This window comes from Saimiri boliviensis, chromosome X (genome assembly GCF_048565385.1).
Source record: "Saimiri boliviensis isolate mSaiBol1 chromosome X, mSaiBol1.pri, whole genome shotgun sequence".
Classification (NCBI taxonomy): Eukaryota; Metazoa; Chordata; class Mammalia; order Primates; family Cebidae; genus Saimiri; species Saimiri boliviensis.
Window position 1 is genome coordinate 103,382,890 of NC_133470.1, and position 19,268 is coordinate 103,402,157.

The 19,268-nt window shown below is 39.0% G+C and overlaps 1 protein-coding gene and 1 pseudogene across 1 annotated transcript in view; both read left to right on the plus strand.

Moving 5' to 3' along the window:
• The window catches only part of GPC3 (glypican 3), a 465,288-nt gene that overhangs the window by 337,733 nt on the left and 108,287 nt on the right, over nucleotides 1–19,268 (plus strand). The window contains exon 6 of the mRNA XM_003931143.4: nucleotides 1,305–1,425. Coding sequence (XP_003931192.1) covers nucleotides 1,305–1,425 — 121 coding nt within the window. The remainder of the gene's footprint in view (nucleotides 1–1,304; nucleotides 1,426–19,268) is intronic.
• Nucleotides 155–311, plus strand: LOC120362001 (U4 spliceosomal RNA; annotated as a pseudogene).

Below are 19,268 nucleotides of genomic sequence, written 5' to 3' on the forward strand. Positions count from 1 at the left end.
TTATTGTTCATCAGTAAGGTATTGTATAAATAATTAATTATTGAGCCATACAGAGGAATAAGGGCGAGGCAGTTCCATGTTTTCTAACATGAATGTCCAAAGTATACATTTTGTTTTAGTTTTTGTTTTGAGATAGGGTCTCACTCTGTCACCCAGGCTGGAGTGAAGTGGTGTATCGTAGCCAATGAGGTTTATCCGAGGCGCGATTATTGCTAATTGAAAAATATGAATTACTGATATCAATTTTCCCTTATAACCCTGGCTATCCTATTGTAATTGGGAAAAAAAGTATATAAAGAGACAGAAAGGCCCTGGGAATCTTTTATTTCTTTAAGAAAGCATTCCATTATCAGGATCAGGAGCAAGTAAAAAAGAGCTCAAAACCTTTTTCTCTCTTTGGCAATGGTGTTCTGGTGTTTCCACATGATGAAAGCATAAGGAATAAATGGAATCTGTTTCTTGTTTGCTTTGTTTTGCAAAATGAGGAATAATTCTCTGTAGAGGTCTGGAACCATGGATGCAATAAAGAAACCACCTCATTTGTGAATCACTGTCCCAGCTGAAGTTGGCAAAACCCTACACTGGAAGGCAGAATTGCCTAGGTCTTTAAATAGTTACCCTTCTTATGATGGTGAGGATGTCCATAGCTACACTGAAACTTCACTTCTGGAGTAAAAGCTGTGGTTTGTCCTGCAGGAGAACATTAAAATCTTCCATTAGACTGATGTTCTCTCCTCTCATAGAGAATGCAGAGGGAAGCTGGCAGGTGTAATTTATGCTGCAAGTGACTTGAGAAAGCCTTCTGCATAGAAACCCAGCTCCATAGCCTACAGGAAATGGTGGGAGGAGGAAGAAGGGAAGGAAGAGGTAAAGAACATGGAAGACTCTTTCTCTTTCAAATGAATAGAAGGCTCACACTGAGTGAAGGTTCATTCTGTGTGCTTCACTGTCCATGTCCTGAACCTCCCCTAGCACAGGTCTAATCACTCTGCCTTGTCACTGGCCCTTGCTCTTGTAGACTCTCCACTAGACTGAGAGCACAATAAGGGCACAGACCTTGTCTGTCTTGTGCATTGTTGTATCCCTGACATGTAGAGAAAAAAAGGATGTTGAATATATTTGTTGACTGTTGAATGAATATACTTTTACTGTAAATAGACAGTATGTGAAGTGATCTACTTTTGCACCATGAAGTCATCTCATGAGATTGTGGTCAGCCTGACTGTTGATGCCAAATACAGTTGGCTTTTCCTTTGTTTGGGACTTTCTTTTTACAAACCTTTTCTTTACCTTCACCTTTACAGATACAGCCAAAAGGCGGCAAGGAATGGAATGAAAAATCAGTTCAACCTGCATGAGCTGAAAATGAAGGGCCCTGAGCCACTGGTCAGCCAAATTATTGACAAACTGAAGCACATTAACCAGGTATGTGGAATGTAAAAAAAAAAAAAAAAAAAAAAAAAAAAAAAAAAAAAAAAAAAGATACAAAGTAGAAATGACCAGAGAGAGAGAGAGAAAACTTCTACCGTTCAAACTATGTTCTTGGGCTTTTAGAGAGGAGGCTATTATTCATTTTTCTTCCAATAGCCTTTCTGCTTAAAAGGACTACTGGCCTTCATTTTTTACGCCACTTTTAAATTATAAAGACAATATTGCAATATGAGGGATCGCTTGGAAATTAGAGGGAAAACATTTCTCACAAAAATCCCACTACTCTATCCCAACTGTTTTCATTTTCACATGTTCTCTTCCAATATTTGTCTAGAAAGGCACACTCATATAGACGTTTTCTATAATCAGAAAGCCACAAGTGATTTATAGTTCTGAAAATTAATACTATCTTAATAACACTTTTTCATCTTGCCACAAATCTTTTTGTTATTGTTATTGTTGTTGTTTTGTTTTGTTTTGTATTGTTTTGAGACAGGGTCTTGCTCTGTTGCCCAGGCTGGAGCACAGTGGCACAATCGTGGCTTACTGCAGTCTGGACCTCCTGAGCTCAAGATATTCTCGTGCCTCAGCCTTCCGGGTAACTGGTACTATAGACATGTGCCACCACACCTGGCTAACTTTCAATGTTTTTGTAGAAATGAGGTCTCACTATGTTTCCCAGGCTGGTCTCGAACTCCTAGGCTCAAGCAATCTGCCTGCATTGGCTCCTCAAAGTTCTAGGACTACAGATGTGAGCCACCAGGCCTGGTCCCACACAAATCTTTATATTACTTATTCGTTATGGCTGCATAATATTCTGTTGAGTATTCATCATCATTAACATAATTAATCAGCATGCTTTTGCTGGATATACAGGTTGTTTCAAATTTTTGCCATCATAAAAAAAAGGTACCTCCTTATACATAGTGCTTTATCCTGATCTTAGCTTATTTTCTTAAAATGCTAAAGTTATTGGGTCAAAGGATATAAGCAATTTAAATGCATGTCTCCAAATTGCTTTTCAATGAGAATGTATCAGTTTTCACTGCCACCAGCAAGATATGAGAGGTCCAGTTTCACTGCATCCTTGCCAGCTTCTGACTCAGTGCCATGCACAGAGACACCCACAGATTCCCTTGACCTGTACACATAGTTTTTCCACTCATAAGAAGTTTAGTAACAAGACACAAATAGAAGTTAGTTGTACCATCTGCTTGTCATTGCTTTGTGGCCACAATAAAAATGCCACCAAAAAGGCATATACCAGAGTGACAGTGTTCCTGCCCCGTGATCCGTGGGTGGGAGGACTCTGGCCTCACTGACTTCTATTTGTAGTTTAGGAAGAACTTAATGAAACTGAAATCTTTATGTAAGACAGAGGTTTTAATACAAATACATTGGCATGATTTTTTAAAATATAGATTTTAGCAGTGAAAGTTTTGTGGTTCTTAAAAAAATACTTAGAAGGGCTTTTTAAGAGTCGTCTATTTTTCACTACAATTCCATTGTGAAAGTATTGACAACATGCCTGGGTTTAAACTCCTCCAGCATTAGCTGTCAGTGCTGCTGAGCACATGATAATGACAGTGTCTACCTAACTGAGCCTTTTTTTTGTGTGAAAGTACAACTTTACTAAGTTCTAGCAAGCCTTGCTAGATATAGTGTGATTATTTCAAAATGCGTCTCTGAGGGGATCAGAGCACAGACAATGTAAAATGCTTACTACTGAGTTGAGAACATGATATGCCTCACTTGGGGACAGTGGTACAAATTATCTCAAACCAAATGTGTCTATGCTCAGCTGGTTAGACCCCAACACTGGTGAGGCCAAAATCTCAGTTTCCATCACTGTGCCCCTAATCCTAAATGAGGAATATTGTCAACAAGTCCCTTGGGTCAACAGACTTTAAGGATTACCTACTACGTACTCAGCCAGGTGCTAGGGACTTTGGGCGTTCAAAGAAAGTTGAGTCCTCTGTCCTCACAGCCTCCTTGAGAGAGGAAGCACAAGCATAGGAAGTGGTTAAATAAAGATAAAGGGCAGCCTGTGATGCAGAGCCTGAAGAAGGGTGCTGCTCATCAGTTTTGGGTGATATGATTAGGCTAGTAGGAAGATTGCAGATAAGGGCAAGTGTTAAGGTCTTCAGCTATAAGCAATGAGTAGGGTTTGAGTAGGTAAAGGCAAGCAAGGGACAGACAGTCATAAAAAAGATCGGGTGAAGACCTGTCCAAGGACCACACGCTAGCAAATGGGAAACCTGCATCAAAAATGGGCTTCAATATGATCTGGCAGTCACTAAAAAATATTTATAGCCATCCCTTTCAGCAAAGGCTTTGGGCACAGTAGAAAGAATATGGGCTTTGGATCCAGATGGATCTGAATTCAGTTATAGATTTAACTAGACAAATAACCTTGGGTAAATCAGTTAACCTCTCTGAGCTTTAGTTCTCCCATCTGTAGTATGATAAAGGTATAAAAAGTTCTAGTGTGTCAATATTATATACATACATATAATATGCATATATTATATTATATTATATGCATATGTTACATAGATGTACGTAATATATATGCAGTGTATATATATTATATACATATACAGAATATACATATACATAGATATATGTAATTACATGTGCATAACAGGCACTTAATATATGGCAGTTAGTTATAAGACACAGGGAGGGGAGCACTACACACTGGGGTCCGTTGGGGGGAAATGGGGGAGGGGTGGGGGGGTGGGGAGGTGGGAAGAGATAGCATGGGGAGAAATGAAAGATACAGGTGAGGGGACAGAAGGCAGCAAAGCACACTGCCATGTGTGTACCTATGCAACAATCTTGCATGTTCATCACATGTACCCCAAAACCTAAAATGCAATAAAAAAAAAAAAAAGAATTATGTTTAGGACTTTCTCTATAGGCAGGACTTAAGTTTGAAAGAAAGTTTCAGTACTTTCTGCTGGTCTAATTCTTCCCCCTGAGTTTTGTATGTTTGTAGATCCCTTTGATGCATCTCTTGTTTCTCTTTTTTTTAAAGAATTTTTTACATGATCTTTATTTTTTATTTTACTTTTAAGTTTTGGAGTATACATGCAGATCTTGCAGGACTGTTACATAGGTATACACATGCCATGGTGGTTTGCTGCCTCCATCTCCCCGTGGCCTACATTAGGTATTTCTCCTAATGTTATCCCTCCCCAATCTCCCTACCCGCTGCTACCCTCCCCTAGCCCCCCAACCCCCAACAGACCCTAGAGTGTGATGTTCCACTCCCTGTGTTCATGTGTTCTCATTGTTCAACACGCATTTATGAGTGAGAACATGTGGTGTTTGGTTGTCTGTTCTTGCATCAGTTTGTTGAGAATGATGGTTTCCAGATTCATCCATGTCCCTGCAAAGGACATGAACTCATCCTTTTTTTATGGCTGCATAGTATTCCATAGGGTATATGTGCCACATTTTCTTTATCCAAACTACCATTGATGGGCATTTGGGTTGGTTCCAAGTCTTTCCCATTGTAAACGGTGCCACAAGGAACACACGTGTGCATGTGTCCTTATAATAGATAGATTTATAATCCTTTGGGTATATACTCAGTAATGGAATTCTTGGGTCAAATGGTATTTCTATTTCTAGGTCCTTGAGGAATCCCCACACTGTCTAACACAATGGTTGAACTAATTTCCACTCCCACCAACAGTGTAAGAGTGTTCCTATTTCTCCATATGCTCTCCAGCATCTGTCTCCAGATTTTTTAATGATCGCCATTCCAACTGGTGTGAGATGGTATCTCAATGTGGTTTTGATTTGCATTTCTCTAATGACCAGTGATGATGAGCATTTCTTCATATGTTTGTTGGCCGCATAGATGTCTTCTTTTGAAAAGTGTCTGTTCACATCCTTCACCCACTTTTTATGGGATTGTTTTTTTTTTTTTCTTGTATATTTGTTTTAGTTCTTTGTGGATTCTGGCTATTAGCCCTTTGTCAGATGGGTAACTTGCAAAAATTTTTTCCCATTCTCTTGGTTGCCGGTTCAATCTAATGATTGTTTCTTTTGCTGTGAAGAAGCTCTTAAGTTTAATTAGATCCTATTTGTCTATTATGGTTTTTGTTGCCATTGCTTTTGGTGTTTTAGTCATGAAGTCCTTGCCCATGCCTATGTCCTGGATGGTATTGCCTAGGTTTCCTTCTAGGTCTTTTATGGTGTTAGGTCTTATGTTTAAAACTTTAATCTGTCTGGAGTTGATTTTTGTATAAGGTGTAAGGAAGGGGTCCAGTTTCTGCTTTCTGCACATGGCTGGCCAGTTTTCCCAACACCATTTATTAATCAGGGAATCATTTACCCATTGCTTGTTTTTGTCAGGTTTGTCAAAGATCAGATGGTTGTAGGTATGTGGCGTTACTTCTGAGGCCTCTGTTCTGTTCTATTGGTCTATATCTCTGTTTTGGTACCAGTACCATGCTGTTTTGATTCTTTCTCTTTCTCTACCATATTGTCTCTTTCTTTTCCTCTCCTTTAACTTTCAGCCACAAAAGCTGAAACCAGCTCACAGGTAGGGAGGTGTACATAGAGTGAGAAAGGTCACTATGACAATTCCTTTTTCCTGTGTAGCTCTGGCCATGAATAAGTGTGCGAACATTTTCAGTTTCCATACAAATACCATTGAGCAACCAATTAATTATCATTGATAAACCAGTTTTACCTGTTTCAGTTGAGCTGTTAAAGTTGGTTGGCCTCCATACACCCACAGTGATTTTTTTTTTTTCTCATCTGTGTTGCTTTATATAGCCAAAACACATTTTTTCAGTCCTTTACTAAAATTCATATTTTGGCCATGATTTGATCTGAAAGTGAGATGATTTAGGGAAGTCATAAAGAAAAAAGTTATGATGATGATGATGATAATGTGTTGTCTTTGTATAGCATTTACTCATATTTCAAAGTGATGTCATGTCCTAAAGTCTAACTGCTTAGAAAAAAAAAATCCATCCTGGAATTATATAAGATATAAAACTGTGATAAAGTCTTTCCTAGAAGTCATTATTACTCCTAAATCTTATCTCATTTTCACTGTTTTTTGGGAGGTTAGTGATAAATAATGTTTATCCTTTTTATAGTATGAGAAACTGAGGCAGAAAGCCATTAATGGCTGTGTAGACATGCTGTCAGAAGATCCAGTAAGTTGAGTTGAAAATTCAATCATCTGGATGTTTTCTATACACTGACAAACATCTGGATTCACTGAATGCCTGACTAAATCGGCTTAAAGCTTTGGTGATAGGAAGGTAGAATCAAGTTAACTTTTCCAAGTTCACATGTAATTGAGTGGTGAATCTGAGAATGTGATGTTATTTTCCTAAGCCCCTTGCTCGGTGCTGCATGTATTAAAATTACAATAGCATGCTCCAAGATACATATCTATTATTACAGAGATAATTTCTCTCTCTCTCTCTCTCTCTCTCTCTCTCTCTCTCTCTCTCTCTCTCTGCATGTATGCCCCATGTGTGTCCATCCAGATGAACTGTAGCTAGGACATTTATGAGCACATCCCAAAATAGCTTTTCACTTTGTTTCCTGGGAATTCTCAGCTGCCTCCTTGCAGGTTATGGTTACTGTTGATAGCACTGGAAATAATATACTCACTCAGGGAATAAAGTAACATTATTTTCATATTGACAGCCCCATGATGTAACCTTGAGGGGATGGATTCAGGGTCAGGCTCAGGCCCCTTTCCTGGGAAGGCCTACAGGTGTGGAATGTCCTTCCCTCCTCCTTTCAAGCCAGAGTTCATGTGTAAAATTCCCACTATCGGAAATGAGGACCTTTTTATTTCCTTTTCAGTTTCTAATTTGTATGAGGATTTATTGTCTTGTGTTAGGAGAGGAATCGAACTCTTTTACATCTTCCGTGTCAGTCCTGGAATTTGCTAGGCCATATTGCTTTAAAAACAACAACCACAAAGTTTTGTTTTTGCTAGTGTCATTTTGCTCTAGGCTCCTGCATGGAGAGAGAACTCCACAATTACCAAAAATGATCATGACACATCCTTACTCATATGGTTCTGTAGGCCAGTTATTCCCTAACCTAGTTTTGTTGTTAACTTTTCCTCTCGCTTTAAGAGTAGTTATGTAGTTAGTGCTAATTTAGCAGTCCCTAAACTTCACAGGAGTTATTGTTCCCAAGGAAAATCTATCCATTTATTGTTTTCTCATTTCAGTTCAGGTTCAAATGAAATACCAGAAATTGTTTTCCTGCCTGTTGTAAACAGTTGAAGCCAGATCAGTCAATACCTGCCCATTTGGTGTCAGAGCTTTTCATTCAAAGTTAGATAAAGTCTCATCTGTTTGGGATGGTTGAAATGTCCTGCTGAATGGTGGGGGAGTGGACGAGATGGCCTCTTAAGATTCCTTCCAGCTGTGTGATTCCATGATTTGTGGCTCAAGGTCAGGCTTTAAGCCAGCATCCTCTTGTGAACAAGTCTTGTGACTTTATTCTCTGCTCTGCCACTCTTTTTAAAACACCCTGTTCCCAGGTCACCCCTTTCCACTTTGTAACGTCTCATCTTTTCAGAGGTTTTTCCCACCAGTCTTCCAGCCTGGGCAGATGGAACTTAAACTTGCCCTTCCCCCCACCCAATTCTTCTGTTCTGCCTTGTTCTCGTTAGGCTATGAAAACATTAAACTATAAAAACAGTTTTGCATTTATCAATCCTAGGTTTCCCTCCTCCAGGGCCAGATAGGTGACCTGTTTTCGAATAATGTTAATCATGTGATTCTACATGAATGATAATAATTCTGCCACATATTTGCATAGCACAATTCAGTTTGCAAAGCTCTTTCCTATCCATTAGATAACGTGATCTTCATAACTACTCAGAGAGGAAAGCAAGGCAGGCATTAATACTTACATTTCCCAGATGAAGAAACTGTGGGCATTCGAAGTCTACTGATTTCCATAAAGTAAATGGTAGAGCTAGACCTAGAATTCAGACTACTGATTTCATTCTCTGCGCACTTGTCTTTACTTGCACCAAGACACGGCACACCTATTAGGAAGATCTATATAGAAAAGATGTGCAGAGTACAAATAACAAAAACTCCTTAAATTGTGGTCTGATAATTTTCAATTGCCAAATATGATAATTTCTAAGGCTGAAGCTCTAAAATCAGTGGCAAAGAAAAATTAAGCACATTGTTTACTAAATTTCAATTGGTGAGAATCTTGCAAAACTAACCACCACATTGTATGGTGTGGAAGCAGAGGAACTTTGTGGCATGAGTTTGAGTTATAAATAGCAGAAGGACTTTCTGTTAGTGAGCCCTAATTCACGGAATGATGTTAAATGGTCAAAGATAATTAAAGGCTGGGCATGGTGGCTCATGCCTGTAATCCCAGCACTTTGGGAGGCCAAGGCGGGTGGATCATAAGGTCAGGAGTTTGAGACCAGCCTGACCAACATGGTGTAACCCCGTCTCTGTTAAAAATACAAAAATTAGACGGGCATGGTGGCACTCACCTGTAATCCCAGGTACTTAGGAGGCTGAAGCAGGAGAATCACTTGAACCTGGGGGCCAGAGGTTGCAGTGAGCCAAGACTGTGCCACTGCACTCCAGCCTGGGTGACAGAGCAAGACTCCGTCTAAAAAAAAAAAAAAAAAAAAAAAAAGATAATTAAAAAATATAGAACAGACACTGAAATGTCTCCACTTCCATCCCCCTCTGCAAACACCAGAAAAGTATTTTTAAAATGCCTGGCAGACTCTAGTACAATGTACAATGAAGACACTAACTTTTGAGATAGAAAGTTAAAATGTTTAATAAGTTATTTAGTAAAGCTGTTAAGTGCCAAAGGAGCACTCTGGACATTCTTTAGCACATGATTTAAAAAAAAAAATGTTTAAAATGAATCCCAGTCATAATGGAAAACTTGTTTTCTTAGTCTTTTCACAATAACACCAGTGAGAATTGTAAAACACTGGCCTAGTGCAATGGTTGCTAGAACAACCAATATTGATCTAAAATTTCTAAATAAGAGGAGAAACCTTTTGAAACTCAATTTTAAATAAAAGACCTTCCCAAATGGAATTATGTCCCGGTGTCTGTCTTGTTCACATACAAGTAACATGGCAGAAGTCTAAAAATTGCCATTTTATTTCCATATGGAGCCAGAATGTGTGTATGTGTGTAAAGTACAGAGTACCTACAACGGCATGTTAACAAGAGCCAGTGAATGACTTCTGAGTCACAAAAGGACAATGTGAGTTAGTCTTTAAATACCAGACTTAGACTCTGTGGAGCTAACATTATTTCATGAAGTGAAAGGGAATTAGCTGATATATTCCAAAACAGATCCATCATTAAAAATTCTTCTGTCATTTTGCCTAATAGCCTGAAAAATAATTACAGTGTCTGGTGGCTTTGGGGAGCATATGTTTTTAATATCTTAATTACTATATACAGTTTAATAACACTGCACCAAGAAGAATTCCCAAGTATTTCATATTAAATTTCTTGAAAATGAACTATTCGCTATATTTAGAATACACAGGATTAAAGGTACTTAAATTAGGTCATGTATTTTAGTTCTTGCATATTAAGTTAAATTACTCAAAAATGGAAAATGAGTCAGAAATGGCGAGCCAAAATGTTGTTGGTATTAGTGTTCTGGTCATCTTGACTGAGCCATGGAGGGAAATATACGAACTTTTCTCATTGCAGTACTGTATTCTTTCATAGCATATTTTTAGTTGGAAGTGTTAGCAATGGCAAAACAAGTTCTACCTATGAAAAGAGAATTCTGTCAAACAATGTAGTCTACCAGGTTTATGAAGTTTAGAAATACATTTCTAAATTATCTGTGAAATTCATAGGGTCTCCTATTCTATTTACATTTGCCCACTGGCCAAATACAACACCATATTTTTCAATAAACAGGTAAAAATACTTGTTCCCTAAAATGTTTGCAGTTACAAACATTTGCTTTATGAAGTATATATTGGTGTATGTGTATGTATGTGTATGTGTGTATTCAAATACGATTTCAGAAATTAACTTGGATATATTTATGAATATGTATCTTGCTCCTAGACTGTAAGCTCCCTAAGTGTGCGATCACATATTTAATTTTTTGTATCCTATGGCACCTAACACAGTAGCATTTACAAAGTAGACCCTCAATATATGTATTTTACTAATTGATCAGTCAATTCAAAGAATGTAACCTTTGCTGTCCTCAACTTATTTCTGGATTTAGATTTCATTTAAGGCACTTTTCACATTCAATAATAGCCAGTGTCTGTGCTAAAGGGCAGAATTACATAAGTGTAGGATCATAGGGTCTAACTCTTTGATTTTACAGAGGAAGTTAAAAGCCAAGACAGGGAAATGACTTATCCAAAGTCATACTACCAGTAAATGACAACACTGGAACTGGGAAATGAATTGGTTAATATTCTATAGTGCCATTTGCTTTGCTTCCAAAGGATCTTACACGATGCAAACATGCTTGCAAACAGACAAACACATTTTCTTATACAGTAAGTATTCCAAATCATGGCAGAAGCCCATACTTACGAAGTTCATCTTTGGAACACAAGGCCGCACGGCAAGAACAATGAACTTGCTAATTATTTATCACTTATTTTGAATATCAACTAGGTTTGGGCCTAACAAGTATACCTTAGTACCCAGCTGCCTCAGTGGGCAGTTGTTGTACCCAGTGGGGAGGACTCTGCTGGGATCACTGAACCAAAGGAAAGCAGAATCAGCAAGACCTGTTGCTCATGGCCTTGCACCCACTCACAGAGTCTGACTCAGACTCCTGTTCTCATTCAGGGTCAGTCATCCTTTCACTCTCATCCCCTGGATCTCAACTCCTCCACCTTCCTGGACATCCTATAATAATTTATCTCGTGCCTCCTTCCTCCTTCCAGAATGACAAAATTAGTATCATATTAGTCAGTGGGCTTATGTGCCAGATAGCTCAGTTGTTTGGGGCAGTGCATTCAGATTGTGTTCCATAGGGAATGTGGGAGAGGCGCTGTGGAGGTTGTTCTAAGTCCCCCATTCCTATTTTAACCAGAGCAGCTCCATTTTTAAAAATCTTTACATATTGGTCTTCTAAGTAAGATTTCACTTAAAGGGGTCCAACTGCAAAAATAACAAAAATCTTAGATGCCCTTAAAGCTAACATTAAAGGCTTAATCCCATGGGAGCCATTTCATAATTTGAGTGGTCAGTGAAGGTACTAAATATCTATAATACACAAGGAAGTCACAGCATGCCCTCCAGTCCCCATCAGCCACCTCCTAAAATGAACTGTGGGTCAGAATGGAGACCAAATGGGAGAATGTGAATGGCTTGGTGGTAACATTATTGAAGTGATAGCTAAAGGCTCATGTTCTAATACTAGTGAAAGAGAAGTGGTTTCTTTAAAACTGATAACCAATATATCTGAGTTTTCTTTGCCCATGTCATTAGGATTCTAACAAAAGCCAATGAGAACAAAGTGCTGAGCTGAGCTCTTTCATCTTGAACTAGCTCGTATATGTGGTACAGTTTTGTATTAACTGGCCCAACCAAATGTTTGGTCTTGGTCCTTTAAGCCTATGGCTATTTGAGACCTAGCTTTCAACTGTAAATTTATTTGACACATAACAAGGAATGTTTCCAAATTCTGTATGGGCTCAATGTTGGTACATAGTGAAGGTAAAATGATAATGAGGTTAATTCTGTATTCTTAAATGTGTGCTTTCCTTTGATAGTGACCACAGTGATTTTATGTAGCAGTTTTTAAGTAGCGTATCTCCAACAGAGTTCTAATTAATATCCAAAATACAAATTACATTATTATTCATATGCACTGGATCTTATTGGATAATTTCTTAAGTATGGTCTTCTTTTCTTTAAGAAGTTGATCTAGATATTTTTTTCATAGTCCCTATTTTGCTAAGTTATCACTTTTCAGAGTAGTATCTATTCTGTATTATGGACAAGCACCTGACGAGACCAATAAAAGCTTAAAGAATTACTCTTGTGATATGTCACAAAAATGAGGTCCAAGTTCAGGTTAGTTATATTCCAGGGCACTGAGGATTCTTATGGTGATTATCACAGTATCACTGTTATTAAACTTTGAAGTATCACAACGAATTGGAGAAGAGCCAAAAGACCAGAGACTGGTACAATTGTTTACCCTCACCTTCAATAAGGGATGGAAATTGGATTGTGGACGCCACAAACCAGAAAGTCTGGTGTCACTTAACAAAATTCGAGATTAGATTCTTGGAGAGCATGAACTCCTGGAAGTAACCATAGTGGTTACAATTAGCCTCTGTGGACTCACCAAGCCATTTCCCCTTATATGTGCATGCATGCACATGCCTTGTTTATTTACTTTTTCTTCTGAGAACTATCACGAGAGCACATGCCTTACTGATCAGAGGAATGGCATAGATATGCTGTGTCTAGATTTTAGCAAGGTGTTTGACAGAGGGTCCTATGATTTGTTTTAAAACAAGTAAGGAGAAATGTTGGCTAACTGATCATCTAGTAGAATACATATATAGCTAATTAATTTTCAAATCTGAAATGTGTCAATATCAGCCCAGAGTGAGGCCTTTAGTTATTAACTTTGTCCTTAGCCCCTTACTGCCTAAAGTTTTTACCAGTGACTTAACTGAAGATAGGAAGGCATACTTCTAATATTTAGTGATGGCATGATGCTAGGTGGGGGTTAGTGAATACACAGATAACACAATCAGGATGCAAAAATATCTCAGTAGGCTGCAATGGCAGGAGAAAACTAGCAGGGTACTATCCCCATGGGGGTAAATGTGAAGCATGATGTGTAGATTCACAAACATGAGTGCCTAAGCATGATAGGAGAAACCCGACTTAGCACACATGTCAGTTTTTAGTTATGACGGAAACAGCTATGAAACCTTCGCTGACTCAAAACAATATCTCCCAAATATTGTAATCATTTAACAACACTCTTGATGTTGTTGCCATTATTGGCAGGAAGAGAGAGATACCTGTTTACATGTGTGTTGAGGTGGGAGAGAGAGAGACATGGAAGTGACTAGAAAAATACTCTCTACCCTGTTTAAAGGTTAAAAGGGACTGTTTTGGGATTGATGTTCACTGTGCCGCATGAATTTTTATTATGCCATTACTACCTGTTTTAGTTGTAAAGCCTCACTGGTATGCGACTGAGAGTCTCAGTGAGATATTTGAGAGCCACAGCACTGGATTATTTAGTTTGAGAGAAGAAACAAAGGCTTTAGAGCCAAATAAATCTACATTTAATTCCCAGATTTGTCATTTTGTAGTTACTTGGCTTTAGGCCAAATTACTTAACTTCCCTATACTCAAGCTTCCTAATCTGTGAAATGGGTATACTATCATCTATCTTGAAAAGTTAAGACAAATATTAGAGATAACATATATGGTAGGCAGTCAATAAATTCTAAATACTGCTTTTCTTCATATTATTACAATATGAAGAGTTAGCATAAGGGCAAGTTAAGAGTCACCTTTTAAGTGACTTGATTTTCTGTGCCTCAGTTTATTGATTTCTGGAATGGAGATACTACATCTTTTCTAGTTTGTAGTGTTGTTTAAATGATTTAAAAATTCTAAATATAATAATCTAAATTCTAAAGATTCTTGGAAAAATATATCTAGCCAACCTTCAACAGATTTTTGAACTATTTAAAGATTAGTTTGGCTCAAAGCAACTGAATGGAAAATGAAGATGATTATATATATATATATATATATATATATATATATATATATATGAGTGTGTTTAAATCAAGTTCTTCAGATTTTCCCAAGTTTGAACTCTGCCCTGAAGTAGGGGCTCTATAAATAGTCAGGCTGCCCTTGGAGACCAGCTTAGAGATTTTACCACATGATCCAGAAGTCCCATTTTAATCTTCAGGCCTACCAGGACCTTTCATGGAAGGATGGTATCAAGTGGAGAGACTTCAGAGCTATAAAGTTCAGGGCAAGTTAGTCTGCATTCCTTTTGCATTTTGCTCTCTGGTTGAAGATGGTGAGAGGTTCCTATATTTAAAACCCGGCTGACATGATATCCTTAGAATGATTTTGAGTGGCATATAATATGTTTGTGAGTGTGTGTGTATTTCACATGCCAACAGAGCAGAAATAATTCACAGTGCTTGTGGCTACTGAGCTTTCTTGAGATACCATCACTTTCAGCTGTTGGGGTGATGTCACAGATACCAGCGACACTGCCTAGGCCCAAATTCCCAAAGCTCTTTTTTGCATTGCAGAGCCTAGGGCAGACCTACTCCATGGGCTCTACCTTCAAAGAACTATGGAATTTGTTAGCCACAGACTGGGACCAGTGACCACTTGTTGTCAGGCAAAAGGAAAGCTGCCCCCTGCTGCCTGAGTCTTTGTCCCTGCCTGGGATACCATGGAAAATGGGGAAGGAATCCAGACTCATTAATGAGCTAATACAAAAGATTAAGCCAAGCTAGAGGCAGTTTGTTATAGCTGCATATGGATGCTCGAAGGCGGTCAGAGCTGAAAGATCTCTAGACCAGAATCCAGTGGTGCTGCTGCCTTTGTTTGCCAGACACAAATATAGGATAAGGTATCCCTGTGGGGAGCAATTTTCGTACTGCCGATTTCTTTTTTAATTATGTAATTCCCTGAGCTATTGTGTGACAAACTGATTGATCAGTAATTACAATCTGATAACCCATGGTCCAAATTATTGTTAAAACTGCAGGTTTCATTAAAATATACTGAGGTGGAGCTCAGAGCTGAGCTACTTGGTCGAACAGTCTTTGTTCTTGTTTGTTATTCTTGGAAGTCACTTAAAGCATGATTACTTCTATGACTCTTTTTCAAAATGAAACTCAAAAGGCAAAATAAAAAGTAAAATATATGCATACACATACATATACACCTCCTCATCAATTATTAGGAGTTATTTATTGAATGCCCCTTTTTTTGTGTAGTGCTGGATTTGATGGGATCTGTTGATAAAGACATAGACAATCCCCCCCACTTACACACTCAACACATATGCATGTATCATAACTATTTGCATTCATTTATTCAATATTGAGCAACTAACTCTATGTGCCAAGCACTGGGGATAGGGGGCTGTAGACAAAGATACAGAGATAACTTAAGCATTTTCAATGAGGGTGATGAAAACATACCTACATTACTATACTCCAAGGCACAGTGTGTCATAAAAGAAATATAAACCAAGTGCTATGCTAGCCCGGAGAAAAGAAGGATTAATTCCTACCAAGGGAATTAGCCAAGACTTTAAAAATAGGAGGCAGCCTTTAAGCCAGCCTTTGAAAGATGAGGAGAATTTTGACAGATCGAGATTGGAAGGATCTTCCTGGCAGAGGAATGTGGCATGAGCAGTGGCTCAAAGACATGAAAGTACATCGATAGCCTTATGTGGCTGGAGAGCTGTGGCCACAAGCCAGATTGGAAGAGGACGTGGACAGTGAAAGATGAGACGGAAAAGGTGGTAAAAAATTTGGGAGAGACATGAATAGCATACTAAGGAATCTGAGCTTTACTCCGTGGCAGCACAGAGCCCATGAAGGGCTTGAAGCATGACAGTGACATGGTCAGACCAGTTAACATCAGTAATGTTAACTCTGCCAGCAGCGTGAAGGGTGTTTTAGAGATCAGAGATTGGAGGCGAGGAGTCCAGTTAAGTGATAGGGTTCACAAGGCAAAGAAGGAAAGCTTGTTATTCAAATTCACTACCCTCCTTCCCACTGCCTGATGGGAAAATGGCAGGGCTGTCTAATCTTTTGGCTTCCCTGGAGCATATTGGTAGAAGAAAAATTGTCTTGGGCCACACATAAAATATGCTAACACTAACAATAGCTCATGAGCTACAAACAAAAATTGCCAAAAAAAATCTCATATTATTTTAAGAAAGTTTACAAATTTGTGTTGGGCTTCATTCACAGCCATCTTGGGCCGCATGTGGCCCATGGGCTGCGGGTTGGATAAGGTTGGTTTAGGAGATAAGAACCACTTTGTCCCTAAAGTTGACTCAGTCATCTTTTGGCTATTAGCCAGGACACAGGAGAGGCTGGAGCAGGCAGTGGTTTGGGTCTCCGGAGAAGAAGGTAGTAGGGTGCGACCCTCCCATAGTAGACCAGTAGCTTCTCTGGGTCCCACAGTAGAAAATGAAAAGAAATTTCTAGTACCTGCAGAGATTTGTCCCTTATTGAACCTTTAGTAGAAGGTCTCACGATGAGATATTTAGAGTCCCTGATGAATGTGTTAACTATTACTTTTAATCAATTTGTTACACACTTTTTTTTAGTCAGAATTCCAATTAAATGTAGCTCCTTGGCTGTTGAATGTTGAGTGCCATCCATTCACTGAAGTCTCAAAAATTACCAAAACTGTGAGAAAGATCGAGAGAGATTATAGTGTTTTTTTTCAGCTGCCACTGTGGGTGCTTAGATGTGTTGGAGAGACTACTGTGTTTCGTGACAGCCTCACAAAGAAGAGTGGGGGCCCCAGAGGGAAGCAGTGACTGTTCGCCTTCTCCATACCTTCTCAGAACACATTTTCCTATTTGTTATCAACTCCTATGTCTTTCTAATTATGGCAGCTCCTTATAGCTGTTGCTGTTTTGCTAGAACCGTCTCCAAGAACTTTACACATGTTACATATGAGACCTCGCTTATTCATTTTACTCAAACATGTGCTGACAAGGAGTTGACCTGACCTTTCACCAAGACGCTCTGCCTTGTACCCAACACCGCCTCTTCTCTTCACCTTAGCACCCCTGCACCCTTGCCAGTCAGAGCAGATGCTGAGAAGACAGAGCGGGTATCTTGGTTAGGCTACCCTTGTCCGTCCCACTCACCACCATATCTTCTGCTCTTTGAACAATGCCTGGTATAGAATAAGTGACCGATAACTATGTCTTGCATTAATAAGTGAAAAATTCTGTTCCTATTTATCCCCAGTTTGGAGTTGTGGGGATAGGGTGAATATATTTTGCGCAATGTGAATTTGGGGGAGAAAATGTAGCTGCATGTACACAGAGAAGGCAAGAAGGTAAGGGGATTCTTTTCGCCATCAAAAAAGTTAGAAAACGTTACATCGGGGTTTTGCTTTTCAAATACGTACAGAATATTATGTTTCTCCCAGAAGCCATCTGGAATAGTTCTCCTCTACTTTCTGGAGAAATACAGTGGAATAACACCACGTCTTCCCCGTAAATCTTCATTACATTAATTCAGAAGGTCCTCAGCTTGCTAAGGACCTGAAAAATCCATGAACTCTCTTCCTGTTCTCTTGCCCTTTTCTGACCTTCACTTGGGGGCTATGCTGTGGCTGTCATCTAGTGGAATGATTTCTGACAGCCCCCTCAGGCTCTGGCCTACTCCCTACCTACTCTGCCTTTTCAGTCGCTATAAAATATGGTATTGAGCAAAGATGAAAAACCTACTTTATCTGTCAAAGCCTGAGTAATAGGAACTTTCATTTTCTTGGCCGCCTCCTTTCAACTCCACGCTCAGCTTGTTGAGGCCTGAAGAGCTGAACCGAAACAGCAATTCATGTGTGTATTTTCTATCTAGACTGCAGTCTCCCTGGGTCGTTCAGTCCTGTGGTGATTCATGCCTCAGGTATAGATAGCTAGACATTTGGAAACTTCCTTATTTGCAGGATACAAAAGTGAATGAAGTGATCAAAATCTTCGATGCACCTGCCCGTATTGCTTAGCTTTTTCATGCTTGCCCTGAGGGAATCATTTCTGTGAGGAAGGACAGATGGGTCTGTGATCCTCTCTACTTTCAGCATATTCCCTGGACCTACTACGTCCTACTCACTTTAAGTTGTTACTTCTCTGCTGACATCACTAGGCCTGAACTCTCTTCTCTGTAGCCGATATCCAGTGCTTTCAGGTCATGCTTTGTACATTTCTGTCTGAGATCCTTTTCTGTCCCCATGTTGTTGCCCTAGTCCAGGCCTGCCTTGCTTCACCATCAGTCCTGTGCTAGGCACAGGAACTAGAAAAATCAATGAGATAGTCACTGCCCTTGGCTTCCAGGGACCCACAATCTTTTTTTTTTTTTTTTTTTTTTTTGTCTTTGTTTTCTTATAGTACTATAGTCTCCAACTTGACTTCTATTTATATTTTGCTTTATATATTTTCTTTTGTTGATCCAGAAACAATTTTTTGTGTAACTTTTTTCTCTGCCACAAAAAGACATGTTGCCTTCCTTTTATAAGTCCCATATTTCCTTGACTCCCACTTATGCCATGCCACCTTCTATGAAGGAGAGGTACTTCTCTCCCCAGAACTCCTCACTTTTTTTTCTTCCTATCCACCCACTCTCATCTTCCACATAATTTAAGAATTCCTCTTATAGGTTGATTTATTTTCTATGCTCTTAGTGACTCTGTCTTAAAGGAAAAGTAGTAAAAGAAATGACCTGGAGAAAGACAGTGATCAAGAGCAAGTAGCATTTATCTGGGACTCTCGGAGTGTTAGTCCTTGGCTGAATGTCTCACAACCTCTAATAAAGAACACCATGCTTGCTATGTGCTCCCTTCTAGATGAAAAAAAGTCCATAATCTATAAATGCTTTTGGCTAACAATGATGAACAGCAGCAGCTTTTTTTCTTTTTTTTCTTTTTTTTTTTTTTCAAAGCAAAAGCACCAGAAGTTTGGAAAGGAATTGCAAGTTGTGTTGTAATGCAACTGATCTCTTTCTTCCTGAGAAAGTTGGTTTCTCGCCAGAGTGTTCAATTCAGGCCCACGCAATCTGGGTGTATTTATAGAGGGCCCGA